Below are 21,804 nucleotides of genomic sequence, written 5' to 3'. Positions count from 1 at the left end.
CCAGGATACTGGGAGCCAGGGGCTGGTGGGGGGCAGTAATAAGAAGCATGCAGTGATAAGAAGCATGTAAGCCCCATTCACTTCTAGACAATCTAGCCCTGATAGTCTTCAATATACACAGAAGTGTGTTTACTCATTCAGTGCTGTCACTAACACTAATCTCTAACCCATTCACATCACTGTCTAAAATCATTTCTCAGGTCTCTCAAACCTAGGCATTCTGATTACAATTAGTGAGGCCTTTTTCATAAATATCAGTATCTTCCTATTGTTCACAAGAGGTGGTATAATAAAGAGTGAGCATTCAAACCCTGGCTCAGCTTAAGGCGACTCAGCTAGGTAAATGACACTAAACTTAATGGCCTGAGTCTCTGTTACCCTTCAGTAAAGTGAGGGCATTAATAGTCATGACTATTAATGTGATGAGTCAAGCTCATCACACTTCTAGTACTCAAAAAATGCTGTTGGATTTCCTTGGTTCTCTGTGCTGAAATTGCCCTGAGGCAAAACAGTTAACTAGCCAGAAGTTGCATGTTTTTGTGTTCCATGAAAACATCAGGGCATGTCTTAGTTTGGGTTTCCACAAAAGTAGAGGTTAGGACGAAGACATGAGAGTACAAGTAGCTTCTTTGGGAGGTGATCCCTGGAAGCAGAAAGGAGAAGCAGCAAGAACGAGGTAGAGAAGTAGGGTCTAGTCTAAGGGTGCATCACTGGGGCTGCTGCTGTAGACAACAGGGGCTTGATTCAGCAAGGCCCTCCGGAGCTGTGGTCTCCTGAAGGGTAGGTAGAAGGCTGATGCATTTTTCTAATAACCCCACAACACCTTTGCATGAAGGCTGCTGATGGGAATCCCTGAACATCAGGGAGACTCCAAAGCAGAAATCCAAAAGAATGAAGGCAGCTGTTTGAGTTGTGAGGCTGGCAGTGAAAGATGAGGCTGAGCACCCATGCTGTGGTCCATGACAGCTGCAGCCAAGACCAGAGGAAGGCTCAGATGTATGACCTGACGCTCCAGAAACACTGCTGCACTCAGTGGTTTGTGGAGACTTCAGCTGAAAATTGAATGCAAAGGATTCACTTCTGTCATATAGTTTGAAATGAATAAATGTTAGTTGCTATCTTTAATGTGATGATTCCTTTTTATTTTCTAGGCTTACTAGTAGTAATAACAGCTACAAGTTAAATGAGAATTAACAATTAAATAGTAATTGTCATTAGCTATCTGGTGATTTATCTTTTCTATGTCCTCTCCTAATTATGATGTCCTTCACTGTATACATTCAGGTAAGTGCTAATGAATATTTTTATAATAAACAATTGAATAATAATGTTTGATTACAAGCCACAGTGTCTCTTAAAACAGTTAGCTTAAGAAACGATTTTATTGTTTTTTTTTTTAATTGCTGAATAGTTGGCTTACAATGTTAATTTCTGCTGTATGGAAAAATAATGCAGTTATACAAATACACATATATTTTTTCATATTTTTTCATTAGAGTTTATCACAGGATATTAAATATAGTGCACTGTGCTAAACAGTAGGAACTTATTATTTATTCATCCTATATATACTAATTTGCATCTGCTATCCCTAAAAGAAATAATTTTGAATTAACCTGAATTAGACTGTAACCTTATCAAGGAGCGAATCTAAGCCTTTGTGTCTTGTGTTTTCTCCCATCCCAAAGCCCTAATTCTGAGCTCATCACACTTCTAGTACTCAAAAAATGCTGTTGGATTTCCTTGGTTCTCTGTGCTGAAATTGCCCTGAGGCAAAACAGTTAACCAGCCAGAAGTTGCATGTTTTCATGTTCCATGAAAACATCAATAACTGTAGTTATTAATACTGTGTCGAGCACTTGGTGCCAAGTTGCCGAGGCTCAGTCTTTCAAGAAGTCAAACCACAAAAATAATCATATAATTGATCACTTCCTAAAATGCATTCTAAATGGTTTAGTTCAGTTAGGAAACATATAGGAAGGTAATAGTACTTGGGGCTTCCTTTGCGGTTCAGTGGAAAAGAATCTGTCTGCCAATGCAGGAGACCCAGGCTCAATCCCTGGGTGGGGAAGATCCCACATGCCGTGGAGCAACTAGGCCTGTGCACCATAACTACTGAGCCCATGCTCTAGAACCCAGGAGCTGCAACTACTAAAGCCTGCATGCCCTTGAACCCATGCTCCTCAACAAGAGAAGCCACTGCAATGAGAAGCCTGCACACTGCAATGAAGAATAGACCCCACTGGCCGCAACTAGAGACAACCTGCAAAGCAACAAAGACCCAGCACAGCCAAAAATAAATAAAGAAAGAAAGATAATAGTACGATTTGATTTCTGGCTAAAATTTCTCAGAAACAGTTTAAGATCGAAGTAAGAAATCTCTTTGCTTTTTGGATAGATTGGCTCCCTACTGATACTTATTGGTTTGGCTGAAAGCCTACTTTATTTTTATTTATTTATTTTTGTACATGGAGGTACAATTATTATTTGCTGAGGTTGAGGAAACTCAGCCACAGAGAAATTAAACAACTTGCCTGAGATTAGACAAGTTGGAGGCTGACTCCAGGGCCCATGTGTTTAACCCTCTGCTGGCTACCTCATTGGTGGTCATTGGTGGATATTGTGAGAGATGCCTGGCACACAGCACAGCTTTTAATGACCAGCAACTCACTGCCTTTGAGGGAGGCAGCAACAAGCACTTTCAGCACAATGAGCCCACTGCTTGCTGGACCTCATCCTCAAAGTACTACAAAGATGTTCTTCATAGATTTGTGGATTTGTATGTATCTCTGGATACACAAAGGTGATAGACTGTGGGGGCCACAGTGGAACTAGGGCAAAAAGATAGTTAGGAGATTCTAGTAATACTCCAGGCAAGAGATGATGGTTTCTAGAACTAGGGTAGAGACAAGGAGTTGGAAAGAATTTGCTATGGTTGAGAGATAATTAGAAGGTCAAATGGTCAGGGCTTGTCAAATGACTGATTCAAATTCAGAATCCTTGGTGGAAGCTTTCAGTTAATCAAGCCTTAAGTCCTGTGCTCAAGTTTGGGCTGCTAAGTGAAGGGATGATGCATTTCCAGTTACCTCCAGCTTCAGAAGCAGGACACAAGGCACTACCTCCCTCCAAGGACTTATACATCAGGAATATCAGAAAGAAAGGAATTCAGATGCTGAGCAGCCAAAAAGACGACAAGTGTCTACTAAAGAGTGACAAGGAAGGGTCTAAGAACGATGGTTCTCTGACCTGAGCAAACAAAGGTGCCAGGTACTGAGAGAGGGAATCCAGGAGGAGAAGCAGGATTAGGAGACAGAGGATGAAAAACGTTTGCTGTTAGGCATGATGAGTTTGAGACCTATGGAATATCCCATTTGAATCAAGTCCTTCACTCATTTTGGTCAATCCATGGTAACTAGGAGAAAAGAAAACGTCCCAATGAGACTCAGTGAAATCTGGGCTCTGGATATTTCACCAGATTTGTCTCATACCATTCTCTGCCTTGCTTGATAGACTCCAGCCACATCAGGCTTTCCTTAATTTTCTTAAATATATCATGCCACTGTCTGCCTTAAGATTCTGGCTCAATCCACTTCCTCTGCCTGGAATGCTTTTTTTATTTCCTTTAGCCTAGTTCAAGGTATTCATTCTTTCAACTTCAGGGCAGATGTCATTTCCTCAGTGAAGACTTTTCTAAATTTCAAATAAGATGTTGTCTTAGCACTTTCTACTTACTTCTCCCACAAAGTTTAAAATGACACATCTGTATGCTTTTGAAATTTAAATTCATCATATATACCTCACAAGGACAAGAGCAAATAAGATTTGTCACTACTATAACCCAGATGCCTAGCCAGGCAATTAGATACTCATTAAGGAATGAGGGAACTAGAGGCTGAACTAATGACCAAAAGAATGAATGTCTAGGTTTGGGGAAGGAAGAGTTAGCCCAAAGACACTGATTTAGGGCCATCAACACAAAAATGACAACTCAAGCCAATGGAACAGAAATCACTCAACAAAAAACAAGCAACAAAAGGACAAAAGCAGTATTATTAACTATTAACTGATATGCATTTCTTTTTTTTTTACTGATATGCATTTCTTAATGTGATCCATGACTCATCTTGTATTAACTAAAGATTTGATCAAAGAATTTATATTTTCACCAAGTGCTTCCAAGTGATCCTTATGTATTCTAAAATCTGAGAAACCTTAACTTTAAGATTCAGCAGAGAGATACTCTTGACACAGCTCCAGAAGTTTGTATTGCAGACTAGGTGTTCTCAAGTCCAGAAGAAAGAAGCATAAGGCTATATAAGTAGCTAAGGGCATGCTGTGTGTACAGGGCATCAGAACAGGATTCAGAAGTCCTGGAGTTGATCCTTGGTCCCATCACTTGCCAGTGTTACAACCTACATAACTACTAGTAATGAACTTGAGGGAACAGATACTTGAAGAGGTTGGCTATCTCACTGATGTTTTACGAGAGTTAAATCTGTGAGAGTTAATTCTTAAAAAAAAAAAAAAAGAAGAAGAAGAAAGTTGTTTTATGTGTTTAGAAACTGCAAAGAGAATGTTGATCAACTTGGGAATCATCCTATTGATCTTCCTCAGATAGTAAAATACGACCCTGTTAACACTGAGTGAATTCACATCTTCTGTGTATGTGCATGCCCATAAGAGTGTGTATGTCTTTAACTGTAATCACTAAAGAACAGAAATAGAAAATGAAAGCCATGGACTTTCCACAAGACATCATTAAGCATCAGAAAAGGCATTAAGGAAAGGCAAAGCTTAACCTACATCTCTGGGAAGTAAGATCATATTCAACCTGTCATTTCTTGTTGCCACTATTACTTGCAACCAACAAGTTTATCACGAGTTTCACAGAAATGATACTCGGATAATCATCTTGCCTGTAATAATGTCATGTAAAATGGAAGAACAGTCTGATAGCTTGAGTGCTCGCTTATGATTTGGGAGAACAGCTGGTAATTGCAGACCTGCTGACAAACCCATGCTGTCAGGTAAATCAACATTTTGCCAGCTCACATCTCCATCTTATAAAGCTGAATAGCAATACTTAATTTCTGAAATCTTAAACTCAGCAGCAGTGAGTAAGCACATAGAATCTGGAAAAGAAATGCTAACTCTAAATCCTGGTTCTTGTACTTCTTAGTTTCTTTTTTTCTCCTCTCCTTAGGTAAATTTATCGCTGTTTCTTATCTATAAAATGGAGATAATAGCAGTATCCATCTCATAGGATTATCGTGAGGATTACATGACTTAACATAGTGTAAAATATGTAGAAAAGTGTCTGACACATAACAAAGCACTCAGTAAATGTTATCTATTATCAAGCTACTTATCTTACAGGGTTCTTAAGAAAATTAATGTATGTGTTTGCATGTGTCAACACTACAATAAAAAATACCCACATAAACATCAAGTTTAATACTTGGAGATTAGTTCTATCCTTTTTAAAGTAGTAATGATGGTTGAATTGGAGAAGTAAGGGATAAGTTGGGGCAGTGAAGATGGCTGGAGGGAGTAGAGAAAGACATTTATTTTAAGTAACACTGCTCAAAGTATCCTTGGGATTGGCTACAGAGTCATATCATAGTTGTTAGAATCTGCTGAATGTTATTCATTTTTATCCTCTAAGGGTTTCTTTTATTTTGGAAGTAGCTGAGACCCAGATTGATGAATGAGATAGTTAACAAGATTCCATAAAACAATTTCCTTTTAAAAAGAATAAGAAAATGCATTCCATAGGTTGGAATAAACCATGGTGAAGAAGACTATTAATGCATTTAGTTCCTTCTGGTCTTGTAGTCTATGAAGGCAACTTAAGCTATTAATAATACCTTATCTTGGAGACCAGTTTTATTTGGGGTCAGAGTAACCCAACAAACTGAAACTCAGCATCAGGTCACTCTGCCTGCAAATTGGGCTCAGTCCTTGGATGCCAGGGGAACAATCAAGCTATTTTTTTAACCTGTATTAGAGACTCATTACTGACTACAGACTCAGGTTCAGATATTTGGGTCACTCTCTAGATAACCAATCTAGTATATCAATCCCTCTGGGATTTGCTTTCCTCTGAATAGTTCCTATTCTGGGATGTTCAGATCCTTTCCTAATCCCTAAAAAAGTAACAAAGGCTCAATCAAAAAAATGCCTTCCTGGGGAAAATTTTTGCCCACCTCACATCCCCAGTTCTCTCTGTTCTTTGCTGCTCTCTACCTCCCCAACTGATGCCCAGAGTTAGACTCTAGGTGCCTTAGTAGTCACTTGTAGTCTGAGGTATATTTTCCAATTAGGAGATTTTCTTCTAATGCATTGGGCTTTCGTTCTTCACTTCCTCCTGAGATTTATCCCAGAGACTGAGTTACCCCAGTGGGTATATCTAGTCAGATCCCAGGACTTCAAACTCTAACCTAATCAATATCAATTGACTAGGCCATACTTCCCTGTGTCTTACACCAGACTCCAGAGTTTCTTTATTTTATCCCACACTGCACAGAAAAGTCTCACATGATTCACAATTTCTATAGAAGCTCTCTATTTGAACTTGCAAAAAGTATATGAACAATGACATTAGCAAAAAAAAAACCCTATCTATCTGAGATTTTGGCATAATACCCTTCCTTGAATTCCTGGAGTTTGAAATCTATACTGCAGACTCTGAAGCAATATTCTTAGTATAATCTGGAAATCATCATCTTTCATCATCAGTTAATATTTCCTTGGAGAATGTGTTGTATTTTAGTTTCCCTACAAAGACAAATGTTATAGGAATACAGTTTGGAGTCATTAGTAATTATAAATAAACAAAATCTTTGAACCCTAGAAATTCATTGTTCCTGTTAAAAGCTGACCTTTGTGTATCCTTGTGAATTTCTTCTCTACCTCCTGTAAAATGCTTTTATTCCTCAAAAACTCTGATTACTGGCACTCCTTCATTTCTAATAAACTCTTTTAATGTGAGAAGTGTCACCCTTCCAGATTTTCTAAACTTTTAAAAATATGACGCTATCTCATCCCAAACTATTATCACTCACTTTGTGTTAACAGAGATCAATATTTACTACAGCAGCCAACACAAAACTGGCTGGTCTTAAAAGCACAACTTATTCATATGCTTAAAAATATAAGCTAGTTCCTTCATGAAAAGACTCACCCACACCTGCAATGGGATATCATGGAAAGAGGATCAGATGCTGAATTCTGTTATATGTACATCAATTTCCATCAATCCTCTTATTAGCTGTGTAGCCTCAGACCTGCCTTTGCCTCTTTAAGACTCAGTCACCTCATTTGCAAAGTGGGGCTAACACTATACAACAAAGATTAAATATGTACTTAAAGATTCTAGAGGTGAATAGAATTGGAAGGTGTTATGCATGTGTTGATTCTGTTCCTATCCCCTAGTTCCAAACCACATCAGAGTAATAGCTTTGGGTCTACTTGGAACTATCTTCTTGTACACACCAGCATTACCTGTCTCCCCACTCAAGTGATTTATAAACACATGTGTTCTTTTGAGCACCAATCCTATCTCCTAGAAAAATTACTCCCTTGGGCATTTTGGGCTTTCTGTCTAGCAAGAAGCAGAGATGCTAGCTGTTTCCACTGCCTGTAAGGATCCTTGGCCCCTTCACTCCTCACACAGATCATAGCCTGTCTCAGAAACCAAGACAATCACTTGATATTTTAGGTAATTATCAAGTATTTGGAAGCAAACAATACTAAACCAAAACTGTATTGCTATGCACTGATTTTAAACAGAACATTCTACAAACGGGCTGTCTTCTGTTATTACTAGTACTGTTATACGTGCCTTGAAGAAGAATGTTTACATTTGAAGGACTATATATATATTGCTTCTCTATATTTTAATGTGTAGAAATTATCAAAACCTCCTCATAAGCGTAATAACCTGCTGCGCTGGAGAATTATAAATAATTCTTCATTTTAAGCAAATTATTCACACATTTTCTTAGACTGATTCTATCTCTTCCAATTAGAAAAGAGACGAAACAATCCTACGTGGGCAGGTATAATATTTGCTACACAGTACTTAGCAGCACTCTTCAATTGTGCTATGATGCTCACTTGCATCAGAGAACATGCTAAAAAGGCAGACTTCAGAGCTCCTGAGCTGGACTCTCCACAGCGGAGGCCCAGAGATGTTCAAAAGTTTAAGAAGCACCTCTTGATAGATGAACTTGGACCAACAAACCTCCAAAGCTTAGTTGAAATATTAAACCTGGAATTTAAGTAAATTCAGGTAAGTTTTTAGAGATGTATAAGTCAACATCATCATAGAAAGAAAGATGTGATTAACTGAGCCAAAGGTGACAAGAGTCAAGTTTTCACTCTCCATCACATTCTCCCCTTTGTCCTATATTAAAATATATCTAATTTTAAAAGTCTTTTTAGTAGAAAGAAAGAAATTTAAAGTTTATCTGAATTCTAAGAATTCTCCACAGAACTAGAGAGGAGTCTAGTATTTATTTATCCAGTCCACAAATATATATTTATTTGTGGACTAGATAAATATGCCAGAGACTGCGGCAGGCTCTGGCATTACGGTAGCAATGGAAAGGGCAATTCACTCATGGACTTTACAATTCTGTCTAGCAGCAGCCTCTTCCAGAAACTACAGGCAGCCTGGAAATGACATTTCAAAACAAAACACTTTTTACTATTCTCCTTGAAAAACTTACTTCAAACTGACTTTAGAATCTAATTCCTGATAAAGTGTACTCAGACTTTAGAACATCTTCCTTCAAACATCTGTTGTACAGTATTTTTTGGGCTCTACGAGCCTTGGTTTATAAGATGAACCACGCATTTGGACTAGAAAAACTGAGAATGAACTATTTCACTATAAAACCTCAGTGCTTTTCATAGTATTTCTATTTTCTTGTGAAAATCCTTTAGTTGGAATGAGCCCTGCCTGTGGCCAAGGTTACCTCCATCTTTCATCACGTCTCTCCACCTAAAAACATGAACAAAACAATCTTTGAGGTGAGTAAGCACATGGCTGCTCTCAAAAAAACAAATTAACCATCTATTTAATTCTGTATTCACCATCTTACTACCCGTATGACACCGAACGAGTTATGTAAGCTTTCCGCATCTCAGTTTCCTCACCTGTAAAATAAGATAATAATGGAATCAAATTTATAGTGATGCTGTAAGAGACAAAGGAATAAAAAGATAGATAAACTGCTGGGGAAATGCCTGGTATATAACAGTGCTCAATTATAAGGTTGCATCTCTAATCATACTTCTGAACCCCTAGGAAATAAAGGCACAGTTTAGCAATTAAAGGCCACAGTTTGGATTTGGACTTTACTTAAAAGCTCATGTTTTTTATTCAGTATCCTGCTTCCTTTGATGTAGCCATTCATCCAACATATTCAGTGCCATCTTTGTATAAAGCACTGGTCTAAGCACAGTGCAAATGAGAGGATGAAAAGACAAGACTTCTGACCCTCAGATTACAGCTTAGAAGGGAACATAAGGAACACAGATAAATTGTCATTATAAAGGTGGACACCAGAGCTCCAAGAAATAGGTATAGGGAAATTCAGAGGAGATATTAATTAATTCCAGTTGATGGGTGGTGAAAGGCTAAGGGAAGGGGATCAGATATTCACCATCATGGTGTGTTTCAGACCAGTTACACACATAGGGTCCAGCAGCAAGGGAAGAATATGGCCTCGTGGAGGTTCTGGCTACACATAGACTATAATCTCTCTCCTGATTGGCCGGCTGTTCAAAGTTAAGATTCTCATATAAACTGGCATCAAACATCCATGTACACTGGGGTCTTTAAAAAGTCCCTCTTTACCAGGACCTTGAAGATAAAAGTTGAAATTATTGATTCAAATTCATAAGCCAACAGTTCCATCAAGCTCTGTCAGGAGAACCACCTCCCACACTGTTTACAGCGAGAGATCTAAGTTCCAACCTTGCCAGGTCAGTAATGGAGAGAAGACAGCACTGCTACCTAATGGCGACTGCATCGTCATGAAGAGAAAAATATGCTGGCTTCCGCCCAAAGCCCAGTAAGCAGATGGCCATGGGCACAGAAGCCATCATGACGATTGGCACCTCATTGGGATGCTCTGAACTGGGAAGGGGCCTGAAAAACACCCTCTCTTGGCTGCCCTTCCTCATGAGGCATATTGGTGTCACAGGAGGGGGACAACTGCCTGACTGCTGCCAAAGAGAGAAGAGATGGCCTTTAAAATCTAGGCTACTGCAACCTCCTGGGTAGTCAATCTGGTGCCTTTCAAGCCATCAGAGAGCATCTTAAAGATGTATGTATGATTTCCTGTAGGATAAATGATATCCAACAGATTCCATTCAAAGTTGGCTCATAGGACAATAAGCCAAGTTCCAAGATGGTAGAGTGGTTTGAGTCCTCTGGAGTCAGTGAGCCAGGTATGACACACCTGGTGTGTTAGGTATGTGGCACACAATTGTTTTTCCTATCTTAGGATTCCGAAGTGGGTGCTGTGTGAATAACCAAATGAATTTATGTTTTCTGAGGATAAGTACCACTGAAAGACTAGGATTTTAGCTATGTAAATAGTCATATTGCTAATTTGGGGTTTTTTTTATGAGTTGATGAAGATCCACTTTCTTTTTTGAAACATATAGTTTCATTGTATTTATAATATTGCCTAACATTTGGATACCTTAACCAACTGGCATGAAAACACTCATGTGTTACACCACAACAAACACACACACCTACACACTCTGCTTATTCTTAATATGCTTTTGAGTAGATCTCTCTGAATCCATAGTAAGTAAAATATGGTGTCAAAAGCCTGACCTGTATTTCAGGCTTTGAATTATGAACTGAGTTTCAGTAATAAGAGTATCTAATATTAAAAGTCACTCCAAAATAAAATATTCCAGTATGCATTACATTTACATAAAATTTTGACTACTGCCGTTTCAAATCAATTTTAAAAATAGTTGAGAATGCTTCCCTTTAAAAATAACAACCAAAAAACACAGCCAATGTACCCAAGATGCCCTTGACTTATGTTTTTTTAAAAAATTACATAAGATATGCTGTTTTATATGAACAGAATTTTAGAGCAGAGAACCCTAATAGTTATTTCAATTGTTTTAGGGTCTAAATTAGTTTAATCATGAAGGTATCTGTTTAGTCAATGACCCACCATGTCAGCCAGAACATGACCAGTTTGAAGTAGTATCTGATTACAGAAAATAAAGCCATAATCAGCTACCAGATAAATAAATTATTATATTATTTTATAATAGCAAGTAATGTTTGACCATATAAATATATAACTTTATGAAGTATTATGTAGAGTATTTTAAAGATGACATTTCAATAGTCAAAGAAACCATTAACAGTATATGATCAATTAAAGCTGAGATTATATCAAACTATCCTAAAACTATAAAGAGATAAGCATGCAAATAAAGTGAATGTTAAGGGATTGAGACAAAGTTTGGTTGAGAAATTAAAAGTCAACAAAACTTTTACTTATATGCAGCTACTTTTCAAAAGTATGAGATCCAAAATTGTTCCCCTAGGAGGTCAAGGAAAATTATTAGGTAAGGTACTGTTTACATTTCCATAATGGTCAAGAGACTTCTACTCCACTCTTTAGGAGGAAGATACTTGTCTCTATCCCCTTACTGACTCCTTCAAAAGAGTGTCTTGTGACCATTCAGGCACAGCCTAGGACTTTAATGTCCTCCCTTAGCTGCATCAGTAGGTAGTGAATGAAGTTGTGGTCCTCCACGGTGCAGGATGGGGTTGGCTGTGTAGACCTAGTTCTTCCTGCTGGCATGCTCCAAAGTACCAAATTGATGGGGAAAGGAGTGGTAAATCTATGAATCTATCTTTCTTAATTCTTTTAAGATTAAGTTTATCTTTCTCCCAATCCCTATACAGAACCAAAATGTAGACCCCAGGCTGCTCTTTGATTTCACCCACCCTTCCTTTGATACCTGATGCCATTAAGTTGGAAATATGAAGGGTGTTTTCTGACTAATCCTAGCACAGAAATCGTGATCCATGGAGTATAGTGCTTATTTTAGTATGACCTATTTGAAAGCACCTTGATTTTAAATTGTCAAGCCCAGCTTGTTGGGGGAGCCAAGTAAAATAAGATTCTTCTCAGAATAAACATGCAAATTCCTTGAAACTAAATTCCTTCTCCCAAGAGTAAACACAGAACATGTTCTAAAGAACACAACCCAATGAGCTCATAATATAGCGGTTAAACATAAATACCTCCAGCCAGGATCTTCTCTTCCAATTCTGCCATTTGCTTCTTATAGGCTTTCAAAGCTGCTTCTTTGAAAGAGGGACGAATCCTCTTTGGCTTTGCGACTTCCACTGGTTGTTCAGGGATGTTTTGGTTTTCATCTTCTTTCATTTCCATTTCAGTCGGTGCTTCATTTAAGGGTTCCAATGCCCTTTCACTAACCACATCATCTGCCTGTCCATCATAACCCTCATCTTGTGGGGTTTCATAAGGGGTTTCATATGAAGGGTGATCATACTCCAGCATTTGTTCATCTGTTTCAATAACACTAGTCCTGTTTTCTAGCTTAGCAAGGACTTGTTCCATTACTTCAACATAATCTGTTTCATTATCAGCCACTGGTTCACTATAGTCCTCTTCATCCTCTGCTTTGTAATAATAAGGTTCTGTGTAGACATCAGAGTCAAGCGTTGTACTCGATTCATTTGCAGTTGATTGGGATAATGTCCGAAATCTCCCCATTAAGGAAGAGCCACTGTCCTCATACCCACTGAGACTCTGTGTGCTTTTGTTCCATACTACTTCCAAGGCTGACTTAGCTCTCTGTAGTGTAGATCCAAATTTTGGGAAGCTGAAAGCCTTATCGGAAAGGTCAATGCTTAATCGACTATGCCAAGATTTGGGTGGGGCATCCTCTGAATCATCACTTTGCAATTCACTTTGACTTCGATACATCATGGACAACTGGTTTTGGTTTTGGTACAGCTCATTAGAATTAGGTTCCTGATAAGAATTATACTGGCCAACCCACTGTCCCTGTGGCTCATTATCCAGCCCAGGGCATGGAGATGAGTTGTCATCTTGGGTTAAATCATAGCTCTCAGAGTCATCCTGAAGGTCACTGTGGCCCTTTCCCAAGTCTTCTAGATCTTTATGGTAAACATCAAGTTGTTGATCAGATAGACTGTTTGTGTCATAGTCAAAAGCTTCCTGGGTAGATGAATCTAAACCTAAATCAGCTCCTTGCTCTTCTTGATTCCATTCTTTCCATGGAGAAAGATCTTCATGTAAAGAGAGCTGAGAATCACTGTAGTGGCTCCGGTCTCCAGATGCACACACCATGCCATTACTCACTCCACTGTCCACGGTTTCTGTGTTCTCAATTTCACTCTGCACTTGGACACCCTGAGGAGCCCCATTCAAACCCTGATCCTGAGGGCTGTCATACATGGTAGGGGTGCCCTCCTGTTTCCTTTGCCAAAGTTCCCGGTCTGAAGAAGACAGGAGGGAGCTTTCATTAGTTCTAGTGAAAAATTGATTTTCTGAAAAATCCTCTGAATAAGATTGACACAATTTGGAAAAATCAGATTCAGAACGGCTAAGTTTAGCAGTGAAAAAATCACTCTGTGAGTGCCAGAGAGGTGTCACATCTGCATAATAGGTTGTGGTTTGTTTGGCCAAGTTATCCGATTCTGGCAAATGTGAAGAAATTTTATCATATTCTGATTTATTTGCAATTTTGCTGCTACTAGCAGTTTTATTCTTGGCTCTAGCATTGTGTGATTTTGAACTTGACTTGGAAGCACTTCCTTTTGTTGGAAACTCTGACTTGGAAAGCACAGCATAACTGTTTCTATTGAGGTCAGATGCCAGCTCTCCATCACTGTCATCAGGAGAGTGCCAACTGTTTTTCTTAAGTCTGGGCTCTGGAGTAGACAGCTTTATGTCCATGCTCTCATATGTCTGGGAGGATGGTAGCCCTCTTTCTTTTCTTTCTTTGATGTCATGAGTAAGAATATCTGTTGAGATTCCGATGCCTGTTCCTTTGAGTTTATAGGATTTTTTTAAGACTAAATCCCTTTGCTGAGGGGTTTCAAAGTACACAAGGATGGGTCGAGGCTTTGCATTGGGGCAATCCCTTTGGTGTCCTATCCTCTGAGCAAAGTCAATTTTAATAGCATTTGGTGCATCGGAAAAACCCATTTTATCTATTAGAATTTGGTACACCACACTTTCAATATATTCAAATCTTTCTTCGGGCACATTTAAAAATCTCAGGCTTGCCTTGCTTCCCACATGACCTAAGTGTTTAATATAATCATGGATGTCTCTAGTTTCCCGCCGAGACTGGACGAATCCTGTCCGCAGCTGCTCAATTTCATTTTGCACAACCTCCACGCTGCTGGAGATCTCATCAATGGAATGCTTGAGGGCATTGACATGCCCTCGGAGTTCAGAAAGTTCTGTTTCGATCTGACTTATTCCCTGAAGTTCCTTAAAGATCATTTCCATGACATCCTGCGTCTGGCTAATGCAGACAGAGGAACTGAATCCAGGCTCCAGGGCGTTGGTCTTTGGGTTTCGGGCAGTTCTGTCCAAAGATTTGCTTCTGATTCCCCAGGTTTTCTTCACTGTGCTCAACTCTGAGTCTGAGGAGACACACTCTTGACTCTTTTTCCATTTCCTCAGTTTGCGTAAAGCTCCTAGCTTTAAGCTGTGCAGAGTGCGTTCCCCGTCGGAACTCCCCTCCGAGGGTGCCAGGCTGCTGGAGCTCTTCCTGTTGCGTCTGACGGGCATCGTGCGTGTTGATTGCGCCTGGTTTTCTGTACTGCTCCTTAGTTCACTGAGTGATTCTGAGTAGGAACTCTCAATGGAAGATAACTCCTGAAGGAGCTCCTCATGATCACCGTTGGTTACATGAATATTCTTCTGGAGGCCGTTGGCAATAGCTACTCGGTAACTGAATGTGGGGGAGAGAGAAAATTCTTTGTTAGCCTCCTTTTCTTCAGTGGATAAGTTGCGAGTAGATGAACACTTTGCAAGCTTCTTTACTCTGCTTTTCAAGGTGTTAGAAAATTTGGGGGTTTTGGTCTGGCCAGCAACAGGAAGGTCTTGATCTTTTTCTGGCTGATGATTCTCTTTTTTTTTGGTTGTATTTCCCAGTTTTTTTGTAAACATTCCTTTGCAAAGCTTATGGATGTAAGGTAAAATCAGGCTCTTGAAAAGATTAGCCACCATGGAGAGCAATTAGTGCAAGCTTTTCTGTCCCAGGGAAGTAAATAATGTATCAGGATGGAACTCTGTAAATCCAAGGCCAGCATCACTATTCAGATGTTCTGTGAATCAGTGAAAATAGCAGGAAGGGCCGCTGTGGCTGCCACAGTGTCACTGTCCTGGGAAAACCAGAAGCCAGGCTCCGTTTATGAAAGACATTCATTCTCTCTTGGAGGAGGGGTTTCATGAGTCTCTCTCATTTCCATGTAACTTCAGGCAGTTCCTGAAAAAAGGAATTGCAAAGTGAATATCAGAATTCCATCCTAGATTTAGCCCATGGCTAACAGCTTTTAAACTATTCAAGATACACAGTGTGTGAAAAATTTTCAGAGGGGACACAGAAATATCTGAGTTTCAACACACACTTTTAAAACAACTAGGTAAGGAAAGCAGAACCGATAACTGTGTTTAAATTATCCTTTCCTTTTCCTAAATCACTTATGGGTAGACACAGTTAAAATATTAGTAAAGCTAACAGTAATTATTTAGAAAAGTTTGTATAAGATGACAGGCAAATTTTAATAACTATTATGTATTCACTATATGAGCTTATCATTTCCACTTTATATCTTTTCCTAAAATTACATTTACTTATACAAATATTACATTTCAATTTAAATATATTTGCCCCCACCTCAAACATTTAAAATTCACTGAATTAATATTATTCATGTATGTAAGATTTTTTTCTTATTCAAATAGTCTTACTTTTCTAGGTATTCAATGATTGATAATTTCTTAAATAATTATTAAAGAAATCCAAGTAAGAAAATATTTCATAGGATAATGTAAATACCAAGAGAAAATGCATCCTGTATAGACATCAAATTTGTCAGTGGAGTATCATGAATGGAAAAAAATAGACAATTATATAATATTTAGGCATATAATAACAACAAAAACACAATAGGAAAAACTTATATTTGAAAATAAGGATAATACATCTAAGTTCTTAGAGAATGTGGGTTGGAAAAGCAAAGCCACCCTAACCAACCAGTGCAGACTTGTGGCAGGTGGCAGGAAACCCACCCCTAGGGTTAAGATCATAACTGAAGATAGAGTGCCAAATCACAAAAAGAGATTGTACCACAAATAGAACATGTCTAAATATAATAAAAAATTGGTTGGATATATAATTCATCCTATGATTTTATGTTTTATAATGTAAATGACCACATAACTAGGTCATATTTGTGATAGTTAGCTTCTTGAATTATGTGAAGATGATGACAGTTTACATCAATTTTGCTCGTTTACCAGCACTGTGCCTTGTATGTAATAGGTATTCACATATAATTTTGTTGACTTGAACTATTTCATCACTGAAATATATCACAGAATAATAGTAATGACCAAAAATCTTTGTTGATATCAAACTATGGATTTGAGTAGATAAATGTTCTAATTCTTTAAAGAATACATCATAAACTGCACATTGTTTTAGGAGCCTAACGGCTCTTTATCAGCTCCCTCCATTTGGAAATCTGCCAATTTCACTTTGCTAGGATTCTGCAGGGACTTGGGGAATACATTCTCTGGGCAGGAGCCAAGTTTCATAAGAGACAGTGCACTGCAATGTAAGAAGGAAGCAAAAAGATGGAAGAGAGAGACTGTAAATCCATGTCTTCTGGACTTTATAAACAGTCAAAGTCAATTTTGCTTGTCTGAAACAATTTGTCATTCATTCAGAATTAGATGCCAGGACCTGTTTTCTACTAATAAAAATGTCAAGAAATTAATTTCTGAATTCGATTCAAAAAACATTTATTGTACCCCTATGCAACCTCTCCTGTGGGGACAAAAAAAGACATATGAGAAAGTTAAGTAGCAGTAGAGTAGATAAATTATTTTAAAGCCAACTTCAGTAAAATAAATTGTTCTACTAATCACTCTGCTGAAGATCCTGGGTTTCCCAAACCTTGAAACAAATACCTGATTTTTGTTTAGATGAAAGCAGCAATTTTGTCAATGCCTCTAATATTTTCATGAAATTGTGTTTAGACTTCCTGACCTGTGTTACTAGTTCAGAGCTATTGTTCTAGACAATAATGGTTGGAACAATTTTGAACAGGAAAATGTAACCTGCAATGATGCCCTGCTTCAAAATGCAAACCTGAGGGTATGTGGACACAGTTACACAGATGAACTCACTTGTTCTGTATTCTAACCACATGGAATAACTTGTTATTCACTACAGGCTCTACTCTCTTTCACACTTCAATAACTTTTCTGTTGTCTCGACCTAGAATATCATTCATGTCTAGCCCTCCTTGTCTGTAAAAATTGTGTTTCAGCTTCAGAATCATTTGTTCAGTGAAGACTTCACTGACCACCCACACCGAGCTCTTCTCTCTCTTTGCCACACTCTCCCGCAAGCCAGTGCATAAGCAATACATATTCTTCCCTACTGTACTCTCATTCCTGTTTCCATCCCCTGGACTATGTCCTATTTAATGATAAGAATATGACTTGTCCAGTTTCAAATATCCTGAACCCAGCATACATAAAAACATTGAATAAATAGTTATTGAAGAATTGGTCCAAAAGGTACAATGTCTCAGCCATGCAAGCTGAATAAGCCCTGAAGACCTACTGTACATCACAGTGTCTTTAGTTAATAATACTGCATACCCAAAATTTTGCTAAGAGGGTAGATCTTGTTTTCATAACACAATCTTGGTGATGGTTTCACAGAGGCTTACTTACCTCCAAACTCACAGAAAGTTAGAAATTAACCTGCATTTCAGTCACTTATTAAACATCATCAGCTGGTTGTCCAAATATAAACTCCATCCAACACCTAGTCATTTTCTTGAATGATTAGTCTCAATTTAATATCATATCCTAATTATTGACTTCCCCAAGACATATACCCAGGAATCATTCTAGATTCAATATGATCCCTCCTATTTCCATACCCTATATATGTTCACTCACGCCACTAGTGATGCCTCAGTGCTGAACTCCACAATTTCTCATCTGGACTACTGCGATTGTATCCTGTATGGTCTTCCTAACTCTAAGTTGGCTCTTCTCTCAAAGCAACCTTTCTTAAAACTAATACACTTAAAAGATATAAATCCTTCCACTTAAATCACTGTCTCAGTAGTTTCATGCCCTGTCACTTCCAGAGCACGTCTGCCTAAGACACACTGAAATAGTAACAGTTCTGTGATCGTTGTATTGTTGCCTCACCAATGTGCCTTTGTCCATGCTGTTCCTATTGGCTTCATTTTTTTCCCATCCCCTCTATCCCTACATCTTATTCATGAATGTCTCTAAGGCAACTAAACATCTTAGATCCAGCAGGGGTTAGCATTACCTTGTTTGACCTCCTTTAGACTCCACCACTTCCTCCTCTGTGCTCCCACAATGCTTTGAAAACACATTTGTTATGGTAATTCTTAGAATATAACAGCTATTTGTGTGAAATATTTATGTGTCTATATCTAAAATGTGATTTGAGGGGGCAGGGGCTGTGATTTATTTAACTTTAAATATTCAAATTGCTTGATATATATTAGACTTACAATATTTGTTGGGCAAATAAATATATACATGCACAAATGAATGACTGAACAAGTAACAAGCCCATAAATTTGAAGATGGATTATAAAGACTCCAAGAAGGCTGAACTAGCTAAACTTGGCCTTAAATGATCTAGATAAAGAAAATCAGCATCTGCAGAAGGTAGGTATCATAAACATTCACATCATGTTAAAAATGAAGAAGCACTCACCTTGGAGAGAGATGGGAACTAAAGGAGGATGGGTCTGCATGGACAAAATGTGAACAGAATGTGGAAATCTCTGAAACTTGGGTGCAGAAGCTCCATTTGATGAGGGGGCACTAATGGTTTTTGGTTTTCAGCACAGCTTCTGGATGAGGCATATTATCCATATAAGCATGAGAAAGTCACTTCTATACTGCCTTCACTTGTACATTTTTTCTCTTTTTTTAAATTCCATATTATCTTTTATTTTTTATTGGAGTATAGTTGCTTTACAATATTGTTAGTTTCTCCAAAATATACACAGTTCATGCAGTGCAATATAAAAAAAATAAAATAAAACAACAAACAACCCAACCAAAAAATGGATGGAAGACTTAAACAGACATTTGTCCAAGGAAGACATACAGATGGCCAAGAAGCACATGAAAAGATGCTCAACATCACTAATTTTAAGAGAAATACAAATCAATACTACAATGAGGTATTACCTCACATCAGAGTAGCCATCATCAAAAAGTCTACAAACAATAATTGCTGGAGAGGACGTGAAGAAAAGGGAACCACTTGTACACTGATTAAACTGGGACAAAAATAGTATCTCCTCATGGGATAATTGTAATGAGTTAACACATGTAAAGTTCTTAGAAGGTGCAGAGCCCAGTACCTATAAGTTACCATTAGAACTAAGAAGTATGTTGAAAAGATGAAAGAAGTATTCACAGAAGATTCATCATGTGGTATCTGTTGTGAAAATTAAGGTAGATAGAAGTGGGAGGCAACCTAGGAATCCTACTCAGTTGGAAGATGACATGAAAAACAAACAAAGGAAAAAATACTATAAAGAAGCAATTGGAGGGGAAATAGAGAATGCTTTATACCTACATGGTCCAGAGGCAAATTTCCAATACAGAAATCTTACCTCCCCAGTTACTGGGTTCTCAGTCTCTTACAATTTCATTTCAAAGCCATAGCCACCTTAACAAGGTTTGTCATTGTTGTTTTGTCACTAAGTCACATTTAACACTTTTTGTGACCCCGTGGACTGTAACCCACTAGGCTCCTCTGTCCATGGGATTTCCCAGGCAAGAATACTGGAGTGGGTTGCCATTTCCTTCTCCAGGGGATCTTCTTGACCCAGAAATCCACCTCACATCTCCTGTATTGCAGACAGATACTTTATCACTGGGAAGCCTCTAATGAGGCTGATGAGTCTCAAATCTCACCTGCAGAACTTCCTTCAGGCAAGTGGCCAGGTAGAGAAGGAGGCTAATATTTAATGAGCACCTATTATGTTTTAGAAACTTGTGTGTGTGTGTTAGTTGCTCATTCATGTCCAACTCTTTGAGACCACAAGGACTGTAGTTTACCAGGCTATAGTCTGTCTATGGAATTCTCCAGGTAAGAATACTGGTAGTGGGTTGCTATTCTTTTCTCCAGGGGGCCTTTGCAACCCAGGGATCAAACCTGGGTCTCCTGCATTGCAGGCAGATTCTTTACCATCTGAGCTTCCAGGGAAGCCCTCCAGAAACTTAAACTATCCCAAATAATCCTCAAAGAAACTCTCTAAAGACATTATTATGCCCATTTTAGAGATGAGGAAACAAGAGGTTCAAAGAGATTAAGAGACACAGCCAAAATTACACAGCTAGTGAGCAGCACCATGTTATCCTCTCTGTCAATAGCTTCCACCAGAGCTTTATGAAAAACAACTAAGGCAAAAAGATATTTTGGTCTTTAGACCTGGGGTCAGTGAAGCTATCAGCTGCATACAAAGTGAATGTTACCAGTGGTAATGGTCACAAGTCCTAAAACGCACCACATACAAACCCACAGATCTACTCTCTTCTGTAAAGTTCTATTAAAAAAAATGTTAGTAGCCCAGATTAGGACAAAATCAAAGTCAGTAAAAGATATGTGGGAGGAGAAGGGGTTGAGGAGGGGCGGAGAGACCAGTCTATCATCATATGCCTCATATGATACTTAACTACCTGAATTCAAAATCTCATATTTACCCCCCAGTTGTATTACCTTTCGGAGAAGGCAATGGCACCCCACTCCAGTACTCTTTAATTACGTACATGTGTGCCTGCTAAGTCACTTCAGTCATGTATGACTCTGTGCAACCCTATACACTGTAGCCTGCCAGATTCTTCTGTCCAAGGCATTCTCCAAGCAAGAATATTAGAGCGGGTTGCCATGCAACCCTCCTGCAGGGGATCTTTCCGGCCCGGTGACTGAACCGTGTCTCCTGAGGCTCCTGCATTGGCAGGCAGGTTTCTTACCACTAGCACCACCTGGGAAACGCTTTCACTATACACTCACACAAGTGGTGCTACTGGGAAAGAACCTGCCTGCCAATGCAGGAGAGATAAGAGATACAGGTTCGACCCCTAGGTCGGAAAAATACCCTGGAGGAGGAAAAGGCAACTTTCTCCAGTATTCTTGCCTGGAGAATCCCCTGGACAGAGGATCCTGATGGGCTACAGTCCATAGAGTTGCACAGAGTCAGACACGACTGAAGAGGCTTAGCATGCATGCACATTGCTCTCATTAATGATGTTTGGGGGTAGGTGTAAAGTTTTTGGCAGGAAATCTTTGAGAGAGATTAAAATGCTAGACTATCTTATGAGACACTTTAGTAATAATATTTATTACTTTTACTATGTGCCAAGCACTGTGTATATAATTTTCTAAAATTTACCTCACTTCATTTTAATCCCATAATAATTGGGTAAAATTAGT

At 38.6% G+C, this 21,804-nt stretch overlaps 1 protein-coding gene across 2 annotated transcripts in view; it reads right to left on the bottom strand.

Moving 5' to 3' along the window:
• The window catches only part of UNC13C (unc-13 homolog C), a 666,761-nt gene extending 651,465 nt beyond the window's left edge, over window positions 1-15,296 (bottom strand). The window contains exon 1 of one of the 2 annotated variants that reach the window (XM_068963824.1): window positions 12,302-15,296. In XM_068963824.1, the coding sequence (XP_068819925.1) occupies window positions 12,302-15,293 (2,992 nt within the window). In that variant the 5' untranslated portion in view covers window positions 15,294-15,296. The remainder of the gene's footprint in view (window positions 1-12,301) is intronic. The other variant, XM_068963823.1, reaches the window with a different exon arrangement.
• Window positions 15,297-21,804: the final 6,508 nt, after the last annotated feature.

This window comes from Capricornis sumatraensis, chromosome 2 (assembly GCF_032405125.1).
Source record: "Capricornis sumatraensis isolate serow.1 chromosome 2, serow.2, whole genome shotgun sequence".
NCBI lineage: Eukaryota > Metazoa > Chordata > Mammalia > Artiodactyla > Bovidae > Capricornis > Capricornis sumatraensis.
Note: the sequence above shows the minus strand (reverse complement) of the source record. Positions and strands in the feature narration are given on the sequence as shown.